Raw genomic sequence first — 19245 nt, forward strand, 5'->3', positions numbered from 1 at the left:
TAGAGATGTTATAGAAATGGCTGTACATTTCACATCTCTTTTGACAGCATTTATTTTTATATTACTACTTTATAGGTTGACATTTTAGAAAATGCGATAAGAATCTTTAATTTGTTAATTTCCTTGAATCTGTATTAATACAAAAGCAAGATCTGTAAATATGAACAAAATGTTGAATTCACGTTTAGAAAAGTTGGTACAGAGGCAAAATAAGAGTAAAATTTTTATAGAACATTCAAGCTGCACTGTTTTGAAACATTCCACAATGAGCAGGTGAGTTGGAACAAGTGAGGATATTATGATCGATTGTGGATCCTGCTTGTATTAACAAAGATGTATCACAGTCCACTAATTACTTTTTTTTGCAAATAATCTAGGCCTTTTACCATCTACTGCACAAAATACTGTAAAAAGGAAATACAGAGATAACTCAGTGGAAATGTGTGCTGTGGTCAGATAAGTCCGTGTCCAAGCAAAATTTTACTTGCAAACTTTATTAAACAAAAAAAAAATATATCCAATCAAAATCTACACACACACAATGATAATGTCAATATCAGTACCGATTGTAGGAGCTAAACATCCCCATTTGCTAATCCTTCATCAGTTGTCAACAACTGTTTTCTCGTTTACGCACAGCTGCATTCACACTTACAAACTGCGGGTTGTTGAGGTTTCGCCGAAGCCTCATGGTCATCTTGGTGCAGGGTTCGTTTGTACTAGAATCGTTGGGCTTAATTGGACTGAGCTCCTCCTCCTCCTTTTTCTTCACTTCGCTCTTTATAATGAGGTTTGGGGGCGGAGGAGGGATGTCTGGGTCTGACTTTGTGATTAACATCTCCCCGGATTCTTCTTTAACACCGCTGTTGTCTTTAACTATCACAGTCTGAGGAAGTTCGTCTGAGGAAACGCAGACAGAAAGGTCAAGCAGGGCGGGTATATGATTTCATGCTGATAAGTAACATTTACTTTGCAATATGTGTGTGTGTATCTAAACATGTTAATGCAAACGCTTGACATGCCTAATGCGTAGCTCAAAATACCTTTCTTCCTAGCCTTATCTCGCGCCACTAAGCCAAGGCCCATCATTTTGGGTCCGGCGCCATAGATTTGCAACTTTTTTAGCTCAGGGTTCTTCTCAATGTCTTCCTCAGTGGGTTCAGGCTAAAAAGAAATAAATAAAACAAAAAACAAAAGACACAGCAGGTTAACGGACTAAATATAGGTAAAGAATTAATGAATTTTTACACATTATAAAGAGCAGTGAAGCTGAATCAGCATGGTTTGTGTTAACAGTAATCTAGTCCTGGAGTTCTTCCGCTTCATCTTGGCTTGGTTAAAGATCGTAGTCTTAGATATGGCTAGAGACTGTTGTTCATTCAGTCAGTATGTGTTTAACAAAAAACAGGTACTCAGCAGGTAATGAAGGTTTTACAAGCAACATGATTTAAAACTGACCTACACCTTAACCTCATTATTATGAAATCTGGATCATCCCCAATACTGGATCATCTGGATCATCCCCAATACTGTAATACACAGTACAGCTGTTCCTAAACCCAGTGGCTAAATCTAAAACTGCATCCTACATGCAAAATAGTATGCTGAATGAGTAACAGCACACACAGTTTGTAATTTGGTATACTAATAAGCAAGCCTGTTATATTCCTTGAAACGTACATTAGAATTTCAGTTACAGAAAAGATGTATTGTTTTTGTTATTCTGGCCATTTTAAGAGCTACACCTTTGTGGGTAAACAATTACTAAACTCACCACTCTCGACCCCACTCAGCAGTGGAAAAGGACTTTATAATAGCCTCACTGACCAGATGTTACATGGGTGGACCATTCTGAATACAAATAAACCAATGACCCATGAAAATGACACAAACATAGTAGTAGGGAACAAGGCAGAACGTGCCGTTCTGGTATATGTGCATCAGGTGTAGCAGCTTTAAAATTGTTTGCTTTAAGTGGACTATTTTAGGAACACATTTCCTGTTAGCTCCCACTGTATGGTCTTCAACCAGGGGACAGTTTTTGATTACACAGGATGAGTGAAACGTTATTCTTCTCACCAGATTAACAGTGAAGTTTAAAAAATAAATCCAAACACCCCTGCTGCACCTACTAACCTGTTAGTGTTATTGCACTGCGTAGAATAAGTCCCAACCCAAATAATATCTGGTCATTGGGAGTCTTTGCATTAATGGTTGGTGTAGAGTGGTGTGTAGTCAGTAATTGTACACATACAAAGTACATCAATATCATACGAGTAGCTAAGACAAGGCCTATCAATGTACCTTCAATATCAATAAGTGAACACACACATACAAACCTTTGGGCAAAACAATTCAGGTCAGGTTAATCAGTCTGTTACTTATTAACACAAAAGCAAGATCAGATGTGTACCAGCTGCAATATTTTATTGTCAGTCATTCAAATTGTGAGTTGTAAAAAAAAGCAGCAGCGAAGCTGAGGAGTTAGTGCATTAGAGAATACAACAGCAGAGATCCCAGTACAGCACACTACAGGAAAACACAAGTAAGCGAGCACTGGCTATTAAACAGCACAACAAGCAAGAAAGCCCAGCTTATAAGAGGGATGCTAGATAATTAACACAGAATACAGAGCAGCACAGGAACCCAATGTTAGTGGGTGTGACAGAATGAGTATGAGCATGAGAGGGTGTTAATGAGTAAGCAAAAAAAGCAGAATGAGAAGGACAGAGTGGGTCGGTGAGAAGCAGTACCGAAGTATGTTGAGAGCCAGTGGCTAGAGGTTGATGGCTCGGATCCTCTGGACCCTGCATGGGGAGACAACAACCATAACAAAATAGACTCCAAAGACAAACAAGTGGCCGTTAGGTTTAAATAAAAAGAGCTGACATTAAATAAAAAGGAGCAGGGCAAAAAAAAACAAAGACAGATCTGAAAACAGGGTGTGTGTGGCTTTTCTAAAATATGTCCTTTCAATCCATTTTATGTAATTAAAACAATCATCTTTTTTATCTGTCTGCCAGGAACCAATCAGAGCAAGCCTGTGGTCAGCTGGGACTGTGATTCACTACTAGAGACAAAGAAAATAAGAGTCTGAGATTTTATCATAGAAATAAACAATTGGTTAGCAAAACAGCTTACTAACCAGCCTCCTGTATTATAATAGTATCAATATGTAATATCTACCCAATAAGGAATCACTAATCGTAAGTGTTTAGATCAAATATCACATAGTCTAAGTGGTTATATCTTATAACAAAGCTTTAAGTATACCTAAATTATCTGATTTTAGATTTTATTGAAACAGGAAAGATGTTTAAAGGTTTCAGATTATTTCTGTTCAGTGTCAAGAGCAAATGAAATTAGTCTAAAGCTAGTCTAATGCTTCAATGGAATTACAGCTTACTGTAGAAACTAAAATGCCGATCTTTAATACCTCCACCGATCAAGCATTCAGGAAGACAAAAAGCCAGGATGTGCAAAATAAAGGCATGTGATGAAAAGTGGCTTTGATGAAAAATGACTGAAATGGACTGCATGAACGGTCTAACTTTAAACAAAACCCCCATATTAGGATCCAGCTAAATGTATTTGCAGATGCAAAGTGAAGACAATAAAGGACAAATAATGACACATCAACATCAGGAAAATAATGTCCTTTATCCCGACCCCTCGCATTGCGAGGGGTCGGGATAAAGGCTGAAAAAAGAAAAGAAATAATGCATCCAGTAGAGAAATAAAAGCTGCACATGGATGCATTTTGCAGCACAAGGTGCGAAGCAAGCCGGAGCACTGTTCCTAAGAGCAGAGTAGTCAGAGGTTGCCTGCTTTTGGATTGAATATTTCACACACAAAAAAAACAGGTTCTATGTACCACTTTATTTTAAATACTGTCAGAGATAAATTAACTTTGTTTTATGCTTAGGCTAAGATTTCTGATAAAACTGATTTTTAATATTAAAGGTTACTAAACAGCACCCCTGCATAAATTTCTGCTTTGTGGTACCTGCATTGCACAGGTTCTGTTTCAACTGGGTCTTAGGGGTGCTCTCTGGTCCTCCATGACTTTTCAGACTGTTTTCCTTGAAACATGATACACTTCAGCAATTTAGACACCATTTTTGGCTGCTTTGTAACAGTGATCTAGCTTAGGTTGCGTTGAAGTATCAAAATGAATGTCAAAGATATTTTCTAGCTGATAGATGGTGTTAAATCTGCAATCAGCCTAAAACAACTTGTGTACCTGTGAACTTGTCATGATGTAAGCACTGATGCCATAGCTTTGCCTTAAAAGACAGTTTGCTGGTTTACAGACATTATAGCAAAGAGGATTATCTCCATACAGTCTTACATTTAGCACAGATTTGTACACAGGTTCCCTTTAGAACTAGGTGTCCTGTGGTTGATGGAGTACATACATTTCCAGGCACTGGCATGTAATTAAATCATGCTTTATAACAATGTAATAACCTCCTCTAGTGCCTTCCTAGCAAAAAATATAGATTAGGGTGGGTGTGACAGTGTTGGTGGTCCGAAACTGATCTTGTAATTAGCATACATGGTTCTCAAATTAGGATTTGACCAGACCAAGACAGATAATATTCACCTCAGACTGCAGACGTTTGGCTCTTCGTCCATAATTGTTGATCTTGGGTGGCTGGACTGACTGTCGTAGAGGAATGGAGTGTGGTTTGTACTCCTTGTCCACATCGTCACTCTCGTATGGCTTGGGCTTACATGGCTGCATAGAGGTTTACAGAAACATAACATTTTTGATTATGAAATGAAATTGTCACTGACCAACCCGAATTTGCAAATAAATGACACTTGTACCGTTATACAAATTAAAAATCAATCAAGAATTTCTTTACATTTGAAAAGAACTCAGTTCGTTGCTCTGGAAGCATCGGATGCTCTCTCATTATTTAGTTAGTTCATCACTCAGGATTAAGGATCACTCAGTAGGTAGCATTTTGAGGTATCTAAGAATTAGACAGCCTTCTTCTCGAGAGCACAAAGGATGACATAATATGCTGTCTATTTAGAGAGCATACTAGGTTTTCGGACAGACCCTTATTAGGTTGTGATGGGATGATTCAGATACATTCAGTGAATTCTTTGTTAAATCAATGACACATGTCTGTAATACAGTCATTTATGTGCCATCTGCAAACCACTCCAAGAAGTTAGCACGATGCATACTATAAACAAACTACACCGAATCCAAAGCATGTGGAAGTTGTTACAGATGACGTTTTATTTTCAGTTCTTGAATGTTGGTTTGAGTTTAAAGCGTAAATGTGTGGGGTTGTTTCCAGGAAAGGTAACCTTAAAAAAGCACCCAAGTTTTGAGTGTAAAAAGGACCTGACATGACACTTAAAAGCTCACAATTACATTCACTCTGAAGGGCTTGTGTATGAGCACTTAAAAATACGATCAGAAAATGACAGCATAAAAAAAAAATTTGTAAAAAGTGTACCAGTAAGCTGGCACCAGACTGGAACATCTCGAAAGGAGAGACAATCCTCTCATAGTGTGACCTTAGCAGAGATCCAATGTTTTTGCCCGGTGGGTAGCCGAGTCTCTGAGCCACCCGTGCCCATCGCCTCTCCTTGCACACCGTCTCGAAGCCCCCCTCTTCTGTAACGATCTGCAAACAGTAGTCAAACAAAACTGCAATATTTAACATAGCACTACAAATAATCAATTCTTAACACTCAGCAAGCATCAAGGCCAAGGCCTATCATCAGGTTTCTATTGTTTGCAAAGGAACACAAAAGATGTTGAAGAGGTCTTAAATTATTCACTACTATCTTATGATGGGACTTGCCTTTGACCTATTTAACTGTCACACTAACAACACAAACATAAACATGTCAATGTTACTGTAATGTAAGTGGACTACAAATTTCCAAGACACATATCAGTACATTGAGTAAACTGTACCTTGGACAAGCTGAACAGATCTAGAATGCGGCGCTCCAAGTTGGGAAGTTTGAGTGAGGATCCCTGGATCTCCCAGAACTTGGCGATTCTGTCCAGATAATTCAGCTTAACTCTTGTCTCCGCCTAAAATGTATTAGAAATAATACATACACTGTACTTACTGCAGGATGGTTAATTGGTCTTAGTTGCTAATTAAATGTGGAAAATAAAATGAATAAACTACCATTTTGCACACAGTATGTAAATCAAGTTGGTCAACAACAGAGTTTACAGCCAATAAGGCGACTGCTGTGCTCTTTTACGTCTGCTGTGTTTAATTAGATATCCTAGTTACTTAGTTCTGTGCTTAAAATACACTTTGTTTAATAAAAAGAAAAGACCACATCAAGACCATGTATGTAATGTAAGTATGTAATATACTTGTTTAACTTGGTGTGAGTCTGCAATGAATCCTTACTGTGCAATGAGAGCTCATCAGTAAGGCCCTACCTAATTCACGGCCGTGAAAATCACATCATGGACTGATAAGCCTTTTCCCTTGTAATATGCAATTAAATTAGGTCTTTGCAATCTTACGGCAATTCAGGTAGCAATTGGTTATTTGAAACGTCCATTTATTCTATCATTTATATCATCTGTGGTCCATGAAATTAAGCACATTTCCTTGTGAATTTCGTAGAGCCCTACACAGAAATGTAAGTAATCAATATTTCTTACTCACATTTATGTTGAGCTCTAAATGCTTAATACATTTTGTGACAAAGCAGAGATACGTACATTATAAAACAGCAAGCTCTTGTGCAAAGTGTACTAATGTGGATGGTGGCAAATGTAATTAGTATAAAGAAAAAGAGCCATAGAACCCACCTCTAGTTCATTTAGTCTCTGTATACGCGGTGTAAAATGGAAATTGTCCACCTCTACAGCAAAGGGTGGCTGCCAGTCCTGTAAATGATAAAAGACAGCTGAACGAACACTCAAACTGAATTAAAAGCAATTATTTAATCATTGTGCTTGCTCACTGGGAACCATTGAAGAACCAATGTCAACCCTAAAAAAACATAATTTCTAGCATAGTGTGAAGAAGAACTTTAGAAGCACCTAAATGGCTTCACTTTAGGCATAAGAAAAGCAAATGTAAGCACAAACATTCAAACACACATTCAAATCACTACTATTTCAAAAGAAAACTGCACCTATTATAATAATAAAACAGAACTGAAGCTTACTGGTGGAGGGCGAATCTTGCATATTCCAGACTTTTCTGCAATTGGACGAATCTTGGCAATATAACCGAGCGGATCTGCAAACTCCTCCCATGACGGCTCAAACACTGGACATTCTGGAGGTGGAATAAATTCATCTCCTCCCTCCATTGCCCTGAAACAGTTTAGGAGAATGTTAGACCTTCCTAAGGCATAAGTAAACATCTTAAATACTACTGATCCATTTTTCAAATCTCAATCTACAACAGTCATACACGCTAAAAACTAATGCAGTAAATAAACTCTTATCACCACACTTTGGCTAAGAAAACAGGAACATACAATTATCAGGAAGTACACACGTTCAAAATGTATTACTTGTTTTAAACGTATTACAAATACATTGCTAAATTACATACACCTGGTTGTATAAAGTCTCACAGGAACAAATCAGATCAGGGCAAGGATATAAACAATATCTAAGGCAAATAAGTGTCCCCAGTACCACAGTAGTTACCACAAATTTGCACAACCCTGAGCCTTCCAGTAGCTGGCCCTCCAGTTAATTTTGTTGTCTAGACTAGAAGGTCCTTCACCAGGGACATAAAGAGCCAAACAATTACTGTAATAGAGCTCCAAAAGCCCTGTGCAAATTAATGATTGGAAAACTTATTGGACAGACAGCAATCTATGTAGCTTTTCAGAATGGTAAGAGTAACTCTGACTCTGGCAACATGAGGAAAAACCTTCTGTGATCTGACTCTTTGGGCAGAACAGCAAGCACTGTGTCTGGTGAAAAACAGGTACTGCTAATAACCGAGTTAATACAATCCCTAAGGTGAAACATGGTGGTGGCAGCATCATATGTCAAATCAAGAAACGTCCTTGAAGAAAATTCAGACTGAGGTGACAGTTCACTTTCTAACAGACAAAGCAATACTGGAGTGTCTTTGGGGTAAGTCTCTATACTTGTGTAACCCAGATAAAACTTAAAACCTATTTGTGGAAACATTTGTGGAAAGACCCCAAGATGGCAGTTCCCAGAGGCTGATTTAAGGTGCATGTGCTAAAAACAATCATGTTCAACTCTTTAAGCGCAGAGAAAGTTCTGTATACAAATCTGGAGCATCAGTACAACTCAAATGGTATTTTGAAACAATGACGTGTAAAGAATTTAGGCTACTAGACTACTAGAATGATCAAAGGTACTGAAGGTTATAATGGTGCTGTTTACAATATCAAATTATCTTAAAAGTGGTTGTCAAATCTTTAGTTAAAAGGGTTGTGATACATTATTTATAGGTCAACAAAAAGGAAGGGAGTCACTATTCTGTTTTCTGTGTATGTACGTTATGTGTGTTGCTTTACCTTTGTTATTGACAGGACATTTAGGAAATGTCCTTGGTTTTGTGTTATTGAACAGTTCTTGAATGGTCTTTGCTGTTAAGATTTGTTTGTTTGTTTATTAGGATTTTAACGTCATGTTTTACACTTTGGTTACATTCATGACAGGAACGGTAGTTACTCATTACACAAGGTTCATCAGTTCACAAGGTTATATCAAACACAGTCATGGACAATTTTGTATCTCCAATTCACCTCACTTGCATGTCTTTGGACTGTGGGAAAAACCCGGGGGAAACCCACACAGACACGGGGAGAACATGCAAACTCCACACAGAAAGGACCCGGACCGCCCCACCCGGGGTTAAAACCCAGGGCCTTCTTACTGTGAGGCAACAGTGCTACCCACTTAACCACCGTGCCGCCCTGCTGTTAAGTTCTGTCATCTCGCTCTCATAAATGACCCATTCTAGCATTAAGTGTTTTTTCTAAAGACCTTTAAGTCTAGACATGCCATATTAAAACCTGGTAACTATATATTTTTGTTGATTATGTAAAATACAACTTTAAAAACTGTAGACAGCAACATAAAGGGCACAGCTTCTTTAACTCCACATTTTGTTCATTTCCTCTCAGGTTAATTAGAGAACTGTTTCACACTATGCTTCTGCTTCTGTTATCAAATGTGACGACAACTCAAGATTAGAGTTTCGAGCCTAAATCCTTATTTTCTTTGTTGGGATGGAATACGTCCGATTGCAACTGTATCTTCATGGACTTGAAGATTTAGTCATATAACAAAAGGGCAACTTGTCCACTAGTCCCATCCCATTTACTGAGTGACGACATATGGCTTATAGTGCTTAAATGCAAGGCTAGGCCCTGTTTGCATCTTAAAGCTAGTTGTTGTTTAAAATGACGTGTATGTTTTTACTTTTTTTCCCAGTAATTACTGGGACGTTCCAAGAATTTTGACTATGCATCTGTTATCAGTAAAATGTTGTACATACTACAAATGTTAGACATCAACACATGTAATAAGTATTGTGAATTATATGTTAATAAATCAACACATAGGTTAAAAAAGTGATCACTGGGGATGAGTATACAAAAAGTAAACACTTAATGTGCCCAAGGGTCTATTGCTCTCACAGCCTTTCAAGGCCCATTAGAAATAGTCATAATATAAGCTAGACATAAGTAGACATCTAATAATTAATTAATGTTTGCTCACATTTAAATAAATGCTAATTAACATCTAGATAAATCAAGCTCATAATTCAAAACCATACGTTAATAATAAGAATAAAAATAAATCTGTCACCTATTTATAACTCACCTAAATAGAAAAACCACAACAGCACTGAAAATTTTACTTTTCCTGCTTCAGTGTCTGAGCTTTAAACAAAGCCCTAATTCGGTGACTTTTCTGCTAACGTAACAGGGCTGTTTTATGACTTATGAGGTCTAACAACTTAATATCAAATTATTATATTAAACCCCTACTTTCCCAGAGACAGTATGACTAGTACAATATGCAACTAATTTGCCATATTAGCTCGGTCAGAAGCACAGCGCGTACATAGTGCTATATCTGTTTAAAGATTGTGTACACATAGCCAGCACTAAACTTGTTCCAAGAAAACCGTGAAAACAATCTAATAACTCATTATTAGGGGTTATGCAACAAAATAAGTAAACTGATAATCAGTTTGGTCTGTATAATATATAAATATGTCAGTAAAAGCCATATATTATTAGCAGAAACCTCAAGACAAAGAATCATCACAAACAAAACCAGAGGCTAAATTAGCTGTTAGCTTGCTAGCTAAGCTAACCTTGCTATGAAGCATACAGATTCTGTACACTAGCAAGCTATCAAAACATTAGCTTAGCTGTTAGCTATGGCAACCCACATTTTTTTCCGAAACAACGCAATATTAAATGTGACTGAATGAAACATGTAATACTTACAAAACATAGTCGTGAAAAACACGAACCGAGATAACTGATATCAAACGCCGACAGTAATACTGTTGTGAGAATGTGTCCCAAACCGCAGCCTGCCTACCGCACTAAACAGTGAACCAGTGCACTAAACAGTGAACCAGTGCACTAAACAGTACGTTAAACCAGTGCACTAAACAGTGAACCAGTGCACTAAACAGTGAACCAGTGCACTAAACAGTACGTTAAACCAGTGCACTAAACAGTGAACCAGTGCACTAAACAGTGAACCAGTGCACTAAACAGTACGTTAAACCAGTGCACTAAACAGTACGTTAAACCAGTGCACTAAACAGTGAACCAGTGCACTAAACAGTACGTTAAACCAGTGCACTAAACAGTACGTTAAACCAGTGCACTAAACAGTGAACCAGTGCACTAAACAGTGAACCAGTGCACTAAACAGTGAACCAGTGCACTAAACAGTGAACCAGTGCACTAAACAGTACGTTAAACCAGTGCACTAAACAGTGAACCAGTGCACTAAACAGTGAACCAGTGCACTAAACAGTACGTTAAACCAGTGCACTAAACAGTACGTTAAACCAGTGCACTAAACAGTGAACCAGTGCACTAAACAGTGAACCAGTGCACTAAACAGTACGTTAAACCAGTGCACTAAACAGTGAACCAGTGCACTAAACAGTGAACCAGTGCACTAAACAGTGAACCAGTGCACTAAACAGTACGTTAAACCAGTGCACTAAACAGTACGTTAAACCAGTGCACTAAACAGTACGTTAAACCAGTGCACTAAACAGTGAACCAGTGCACTAAACAGTGAACCAGTGCACTAAACAGTGAACCAGTGCACTAAACAGTGAACCAGTGCACTAAACAGTACGTTAAACCAGTGCACTAAACAGTACGTTAAACCAGTGCACTAAACAGTGAACCAGTGCACTAAACAGTGAACCAGTGCACTAAACAGTACGTTAAACCAGTGCACTAGACAGTACGTTAAACCAGTGCACTAAACAGTACGTTAAACCAGTGCACTAAACAGTGAACCAGTGCACTAAACAGTGAACCAGTGCACTAAACAGTGAACCAGTGCACTAAACAGTGAACCAGTGCACTAAACAGTACGTTAAACCAGTGCACTAAACAGTGAACCAGTGCACTAAACAGTACGTTAAACCAGTGCACTAAACAGTACGTTAAACCAGTGCACTAAACAGTGAACCAGTGCACTAAACAGTGAACCAGTGCACTAAACAGTGAACCAGTGCACTAAACAGTACGTTAAACCAGTGCACTAAACAGTACGTTAAACCAGTGCACTAAACAGTGAACCAGTGCACTAAACAGTGAACCAGTGCACTAAACAGTACGTTAAACCAGTGCACTAGACAGTACGTTAAACCAGTGCACTAAACAGTACGTTAAACCAGTGCACTAAACAGTGAACCAGTGCACTAAACAGTGAACCAGTGCACTAAACAGTGAACCAGTGCACTAAACAGTACGTTAAACCAGTGCACTAAACAGTACACAAAGCTATAAACTTTAAGTAAACATTTGCATTAACGGCACTAAGCAGACGATTTTATTCAAGGCGACTTGCATTTTCTACAGAATTCAATCCAAGCAATTAAGGGTCTTGAGCCCAACAATGCCGGGTCATGAACCAGCAACCTTCTGATTCCTGCCCCCATAACCCATCACCTTTATACCTTTCATCAGCACCGATTGCATTTAGACCTATGCACCAGTATAACCTGAACACGTGATATTAAAATATACTTATTAATATATATTTACATTTTCAGCATTTAGCAGTAAACAACCTGAGCAATTGAGGGTTAAAGCCATGCTCAGAGGCCCAACAGCGGCAACCTGGCATTGGCAGGGCTTGAACCGGCAACCTTCTGATTACTAGTCCAGTGCATCAATCACTAGGCTACAACTGTCCTGTTGCATGTATCAATAACAGAAAAAATAGTCTCTGGCTTTATGTGTCCCAAACAGTATACTATTCTATATATGTGTCCCAAACAGTATACTATTCTATATGTGTCCCAAACAGTATACTATTCTGTGTGTGTCCCAAACAGTATACTATTCTATATGTGTGTTCCAAACAGTATACTATTCTGTGTGTGTCCCAAACAGTATACTATTCTATATGTGTCCCAAACAGTATACTATTCTATATGTGTGTTCCAAACAGTATACTATTCTGTGTGTGTCCCAAACAGTATACTATTCTATGTGTGTCCCAAACAGTATACTATTCTATATGTGTGTTCCAAACAGTATACTATTCTATATGTGTGTTCCAAACAGTATACTATTCTATATGTGTGTTCCAAACAGTATACTATTCTATATATGTGTCCCAAACAGTATACTATTCTATATGTGTGTTCCAAACAGTATACTATTCTATATGTGTGTTCCAAACAGTATACTATTCTATATATGTGTCCCAAACAGTATACTATTCTATATGTGTGTTCCAAACAGTATACTATTCTATATATGTGTCCCAAACAGTATACTATTCTATATGTGTGTTCCAAACAGTATACTATTCTATATATGTGTCCCAAACAGTATACTATTCTATATGTGTGTTCCAAACAGTATACTATTCTATATATGTGTCCCAAACAGTATACTATTCTATATGTGTGTTCCAAACAGTATACTATTCTGTGTGTGTCCCAAACAGTATACTATTCTATATGTGTGTTCCAAACAGTATACTATTCTGTGTGTGTCCCAAACAGTATACTATTCTATGTGTGTCCCAAACAGTATACTATTCTATATGTGTCCCAAACAGTATACTATTCTATATGTGTGTTCCAAACAGTATACTATTCTATATGTGTGTTCCAAACAGTATACTATTCTATATGTGTGTTCCAAACAGTATACTATTCTATATATGTGTCCCAAACAGTATACTATTCTATGTGTGTCCCAAACAGTATACTATTCTGTGTGTCCCAAACAGTATACTATTCTATGTGTGTCCCAAACAATATACTATTCTATATGTGTCCCAAACAATATACTATTCTATGTGTGTCCCAAACAATATACTATTCTATATATGTGTCCCAAACAGTATACTATTCTATGTGTGTCCCAAACAGTATACTATTCTATGTGTGTCCCAAACAGTATACTATTCTATATGTGTGTTCCAAACAGTATACTATTCTATATGTGTGTTCCAAACAGTATACTATTCTGTGTGTGTCCCAAACAGTATACTATTCTATGTGTGTCCCAAACAGTATACTATTCTATATGTGTGTTCCAAACAGTATACTATTCTATATGTGTGTTCCAAACAGTATACTATTCTATATGTGTCCCAAACAGTATACTATTCTATATGTGTGTTCCAAACAGTATACTATTCTGTGTGTGTCCCAAACAGTATACTATTCTATATGTGTCCCAAACAATATACTATTCTATGTGTGTCCCAAACAGTATACTATTCTATGTGTGTCCCAAACAGTATACTATTCTATATGTGTCCCAAACAATATACTATTCTATGTGTGTCCCAAACAATATACTATTCTATATGTGTCCCAAACAATATACTATTCTATGTGTGTCCCAAACAATATACTATTCTATATACAGTGTATCACAAAAGTGAGTACACCCCTCACATTTCTGCAGATATTTAAGTATATCTTTTCATGGGACAACACTGAGAAAATGACACTTTGACACAATGAAAAGTAGTCTGTGTGCAGCTTATATAACAGTGTAAATTTATTCTTCCCTCAAAATAACTCAATATACAGCCATTAATGTCTAAACCACCGGCAACAAAAGTGAGTACACCCCTTAGTGAAAGTTCCTGAAGTGTCAATATTTTGTGTGGCCACCATTATTTCCCAGAACTGCCTTAACTCTCCTGGGCATGGAGTTTACCAGAGCTTCACAGGTTGCCACTGGAATGCTTTTCCACTCCTCCATGACGACATCACAGAGCTGGCGGATATTCGAGACTTTGCGCTCCTCCACCTTCCGCTTGAGGATGCCCCAAAGATGTTCTATTGGGTTTAGGTCTGGAGACATGCTTGGCCAGTCCATCACCTTTACCCTCAGCCTCTTCAATAAAGCAGTGGTCGTCTTAGAGGTGTGTTTGGGGTCATTATCATGCTGGAACACTGCCCTGCGACCCAGTTTCCGGAGGGAGGGGATCATGCTCTGCTTCAGTATTTCACAGTACATATTGGAGTTCATGTGTCCCTCAATGAAATGTAACTCCCCAACACCTGCTGCACTCATGCAGCCCCAGACCATGGCATTCCCACCACCATGCTTGACTGTAGGCATGACACACTTATCTTTGTACTCCTCACCTGATTGCCGCCACACATGCTTGAGACCATCTGAACCAAACAAATTAATCTTGGTCTCATCAGACCGTAGGACATGGTTCCAGTAATCCATGTCCTTTGTTGACATGTCTTCAGCAAACTGTTTGCGGGCTTTCTTGTGTAGAGACTTCAGAAGAGGCTTCCTTCTGGGGTGACAGCCATGCAGACCAATTTGATGTAGTGTGTGGCTTATGGTCTGAGCACTGACAGGCTGACCCCCCACCTTTTCAATCTCTGCAGCAATGCTGACAGCACTCCTGCGCCTATCTTTCAAAGACAGCAGTTGGATGTGACGCTGAGCACGTGCACTCAGCTTCTTTGGACGACCAACGCGAGGTCTGTTCTGAGTGGACCCTGCTCTTTTAAAACGCTGGATGATCTTGGCCACTGTGCTGCAGCTCAGTTTCAGGGTATTGGCAATCTTCTTGTAGCTTTGGCCATCTTCATGTAGCGAAACAATTCGTCTTTTAAGATCCTCAGAGAGTTCTTTGCCATGAGGTGCCATGTTGGAACTTTCAGTGACCAGTATGAGAGAGTGTGAGAGCTGTACTACTAAATTGAACACACCTGCTCCCTATGCACACCTGAGACCTAGTAACACTAACAAATCACATGACATTTTGGAGGGAAAATGACAAGCAGTGCTCAATTTGGACATTTAGGGGTGTAGTCTCTTAGGGGTGTACTCACTTTTGTTGCCGGTGGTTTAGACATTAATGGCTGTATATTGAGTTATTTTGAGGGAAGAATAAATTTACACTGTTATATAAGCTGCACACAGACTACTTTTCATTGTGTCAAAGTGTCATTTTGTCAGTGTTGTCCCATGAAAAGATATACTTAAGTTTCTGCAGAAATGTGAGGGGTGTACTCACTTTTGTGATACACTGTATGTGTCCCAAACAGTATACTATTCTATATGTGTCCCAAACAATATACTATTCTATGTGTGTCCCAAACAATATACTATTCTATATGTGTCCCAAACAATATACTATTCTATGTGTGTCCCAAACAATATACTATTCTATATGTGTCCCAAACAATATACTATTCTATGTGTGTCCCAAACAATATACTATTCTATATGTGTCCCAAACAATATACTATTCTATATGTGTCCCAAACAATATACTATTCTATGTGTGTCCCAAACAGTATACTATTCTATGTGTGTCCCAAACAGTATACTATTCTATATGTGTCCCAAACAATATACTATTCTATGTGTGTCCCAAACAATATACTATTCTATATGTGTCCCAAACAATATACTATTCTATATATGTGTCCCAAACAGTATACTATTCTATATGTGTCCCAAACAGTATACTATTCTATGTGTGTCCCAAACAATATACTATTCTATGTGTGTCCCAAACAGTATACTATTCTATGTGTGTCCCAAACAATATACTATTCTATGTGTGTCCCAAACAATATACTATTCTATATGTGTCCCAAACAATATACTATTCTATATATGTGTCCCAAACAGTATACTATTCTATATGTGTCCCAAACAGTATACTATTCTATGTGTGTCCCAAACAATATACTATTCTATATGTGTGTTCCAAACAGTATACTATTCTATGTGTGTCCCAAACAATATACTATTCTATGTGTGTCCCAAACAATATACTATTCTATATGTGTCCCAAACAATATACTATTCTATATGTGTCCCAAACAGTATACTATTCTATATGTGTCCCAAACAGTATACTATTCTATGTGTGTCCCAAACAATATACTATTCTATATATGTGTCCCAAACAGTATACTATTCTATGTGTGTCCCAAACAATATACTATTCTATATGTGTCCCAAACAATATACTATTCTATATGTGTCCCAAACAATATACTATTCTATGTGTGTCCCAAACAGTATACTATTCTATGTGTGTCCCAAACAATATACTATTCTATATATGTGTCCCAAACAGTATACTATTCTATATGTGTCCCAAACAGTATACTATTCTATGTGTGTCCCAAACAATATACTATTCTATATGTGTCCCAAACAATATACTATTCTATATGTGTCCCAAACAATATACTATTCTATATATGTGTCCCAAACAGTATACTATTCTATATGTGTCCCAAACAGTATACTATTCTATATGTGTCCCAAACAATATACTATTCTATGTGTGTCCCAAACAATATACTATTCTATGTGTGTCCCAAACAGTATACTATTCTATATGTGTCCCAAACAATATACTATTCTATGTGTGTCCCAAACAATATACTATTCTATATGTGTCCCAAACAATATACTATTCTATGTGTGTCCCAAACAATATACTATTCTATATGTGTCCCAAACAATATACTATTCTATGTGTGTCCCAAACAATATACTATTCTATATGTGTCCCAAACAATATACTATTCTATATGTGTCCCAAACAATATACTATTCTATGTGTGTCCCAAACAGTATACTATTCTATGTGTGTCCCAAACAGTATACTATTCTATATGTGTCCCAAACAATATACTATTCTATGTGTGTCCCAAACAATATACTATTCTATATGTGTCCCAAACAATATACTATTCTATATATGTGTCCCAAACAGTATACTATTCTATATGTGTCCCAAACAGTATACTATTCTATGTGTGTCCCAAACAATATACTATTCTATGTGTGTCCCAAACAGTATACTATTCTATGTGTGTCCCAAACAATATACTATTCTATGTGTGTCCCAAACAATATACTATTCTATATGTGTCCCAAACAATATACTATTCTATATGTGTCCCAAACAGTATACTATTCTATATGTGTCCCAAACAGTATACTATTCTATGTGTGTCCCAAACAATATACTATTCTATATATGTGTCCCAAACAGTATACTATTCTATGTGTGTCCCAAACAATATACTATTCTATATGTGTCCCAAACAATATACTATTCTATATGTGTCCCAAACAATATACTATTCTATGTGTGTCCCAAACAGTATACTATTCTATGTGTGTCCCAAACAATATACTATTCTATATATGTGTCCCAAACAGTATACTATTCTATATGTGTCCCAAACAGTATACTATTCTATGTGTGTCCCAAACAATATACTATTCTATATGTGTCCCAAACAATATACTATTCTATATGTGTCCCAAACAATATACTATTCTATATATGTGTCCCAAACAGTATACTATTCTATATGTGTCCCAAACAGTATACTATTCTATATGTGTCCCAAACAATATACTATTCTATGTGTGTCCCAAACAATATACTATTCTATGTGTGTCCCAAACAATATACTATTCTATGTGTGTCCCAAACAGTATACTATTCTATGTGTGTCCCAAACAGTATACTATTCTTTTAAACAATATATACAAAAAAAGGTTTTGTAGAAATTGTGTTTAGAAACGAAGCATGCTATTTAGGACGAAATAGGTTTGCTAAGTAAGTTGTTAACTTAGGACACATACATGGATAATTCAACTACACAGTAACAAAAGGTGCTGGGCAAACTATGCGTGATGTACAAGGCCATGGCTACTTAAAGTGCATACTACCATACTAAACAGTATGCCTGATCAGTACAACACCTACAGTGACGTTATTATTGTGACACACTATCTAGTATGGAAGTATGCGGTTTGAGACGCAGCCCGTGTTTAGATCACTAAGCTAGAGCTAACTAGCAAAACTTTAGCTTTTCAACATTTTCAGGCCATATGCTCTTACATTCCCACACTTGATCTGTGCGCACTTCTTCAGATAAGCTGTGGTGCTGCTGCTGAGTGATTATAGACCCGTGTGACAGAGGAAAATAATCCGGGTAGAGTGGATGTGTCGGCGGATAACAGGCTCTATTGTTCGGCTCTGGGTCACTCTCTCTGGGCTGAACCTCTGCGGCCTCTCCGCTCTCAGCCCATCCCAGCGATTCCACACTTCTCAGTGACTTTACTCACCCAGGTATCGCTGATCGGTGGTTTTCCTTATTTCCAGTAATATCACAAATTTTGGCACTTCTGTTATTAGACCAAATTCTTGTTAATAACCAGTTTTCTTCAACTATCCCCCATTCGTCCTGTCTAAGCTAAACGCCATTTTGGTTTTCATCACGACCTAAGCACAACCCTCAACATCCACTCATCACAGTTGGGCTTGACTGGATACCACTAGAGTTGCACATAAAATAGTCCTCTACCCTTAACGTTTAATTAAAAATTACTGGCAGTTAAAATCTATCACAATACGTGGATTTGTATGGTTAAATTGTACTAAACTATAAACGACGTCAAGCAGTGTGTAAGCAAAATGTACTGCATCGCAGGTGATCATACAGAGGTGACGCGGACTAATACTAGCAAGGAGTTCAC

At 37.6% G+C, this 19245-nt stretch overlaps 1 protein-coding gene across 5 annotated transcripts in view; it reads right to left on the reverse strand.

The window, feature by feature from the left end:
* The window catches only part of kdm5c (lysine demethylase 5C), a 31666-nt gene extending 12688 nt beyond the window's left edge, over positions 1-18978 (reverse strand). For 2 of the 5 annotated variants that reach the window (XM_062999257.1, XM_062999256.1), the window contains exons 1-9: positions 18835-18978; positions 7177-7327; positions 6815-6892; positions 5948-6070; positions 5481-5651; positions 4607-4741; positions 2754-2807; positions 1044-1164; positions 656-900 (exon numbers count right to left, since the gene is read on the reverse strand). In XM_062999257.1, coding sequence (XP_062855327.1) covers positions 656-900; positions 1044-1164; positions 2754-2807; positions 4607-4741; positions 5481-5651; positions 5948-6070; positions 6815-6892; positions 7177-7323 — 1074 coding nt within the window. In that variant the 5' untranslated portion in view covers positions 7324-7327; positions 18835-18978. Of the gene's footprint in view, positions 1-655; positions 901-1043; positions 2032-2753; positions 2808-4606; positions 4742-5480; positions 5652-5947; positions 6071-6814; positions 6893-7176; positions 7328-18834 lie in introns of those variants that run through there. The other 3 variants (XM_062999260.1, XM_062999258.1, XM_062999259.1) reach the window with 2 other exon arrangements.
* Positions 18979-19245: the final 267 nt, after the last annotated feature.

The sequence above is a fragment of the Trichomycterus rosablanca genome, chromosome 7 (genome assembly GCF_030014385.1).
Source record: "Trichomycterus rosablanca isolate fTriRos1 chromosome 7, fTriRos1.hap1, whole genome shotgun sequence".
Taxonomy (NCBI): Eukaryota; Metazoa; Chordata; class Actinopteri; order Siluriformes; family Trichomycteridae; genus Trichomycterus; species Trichomycterus rosablanca.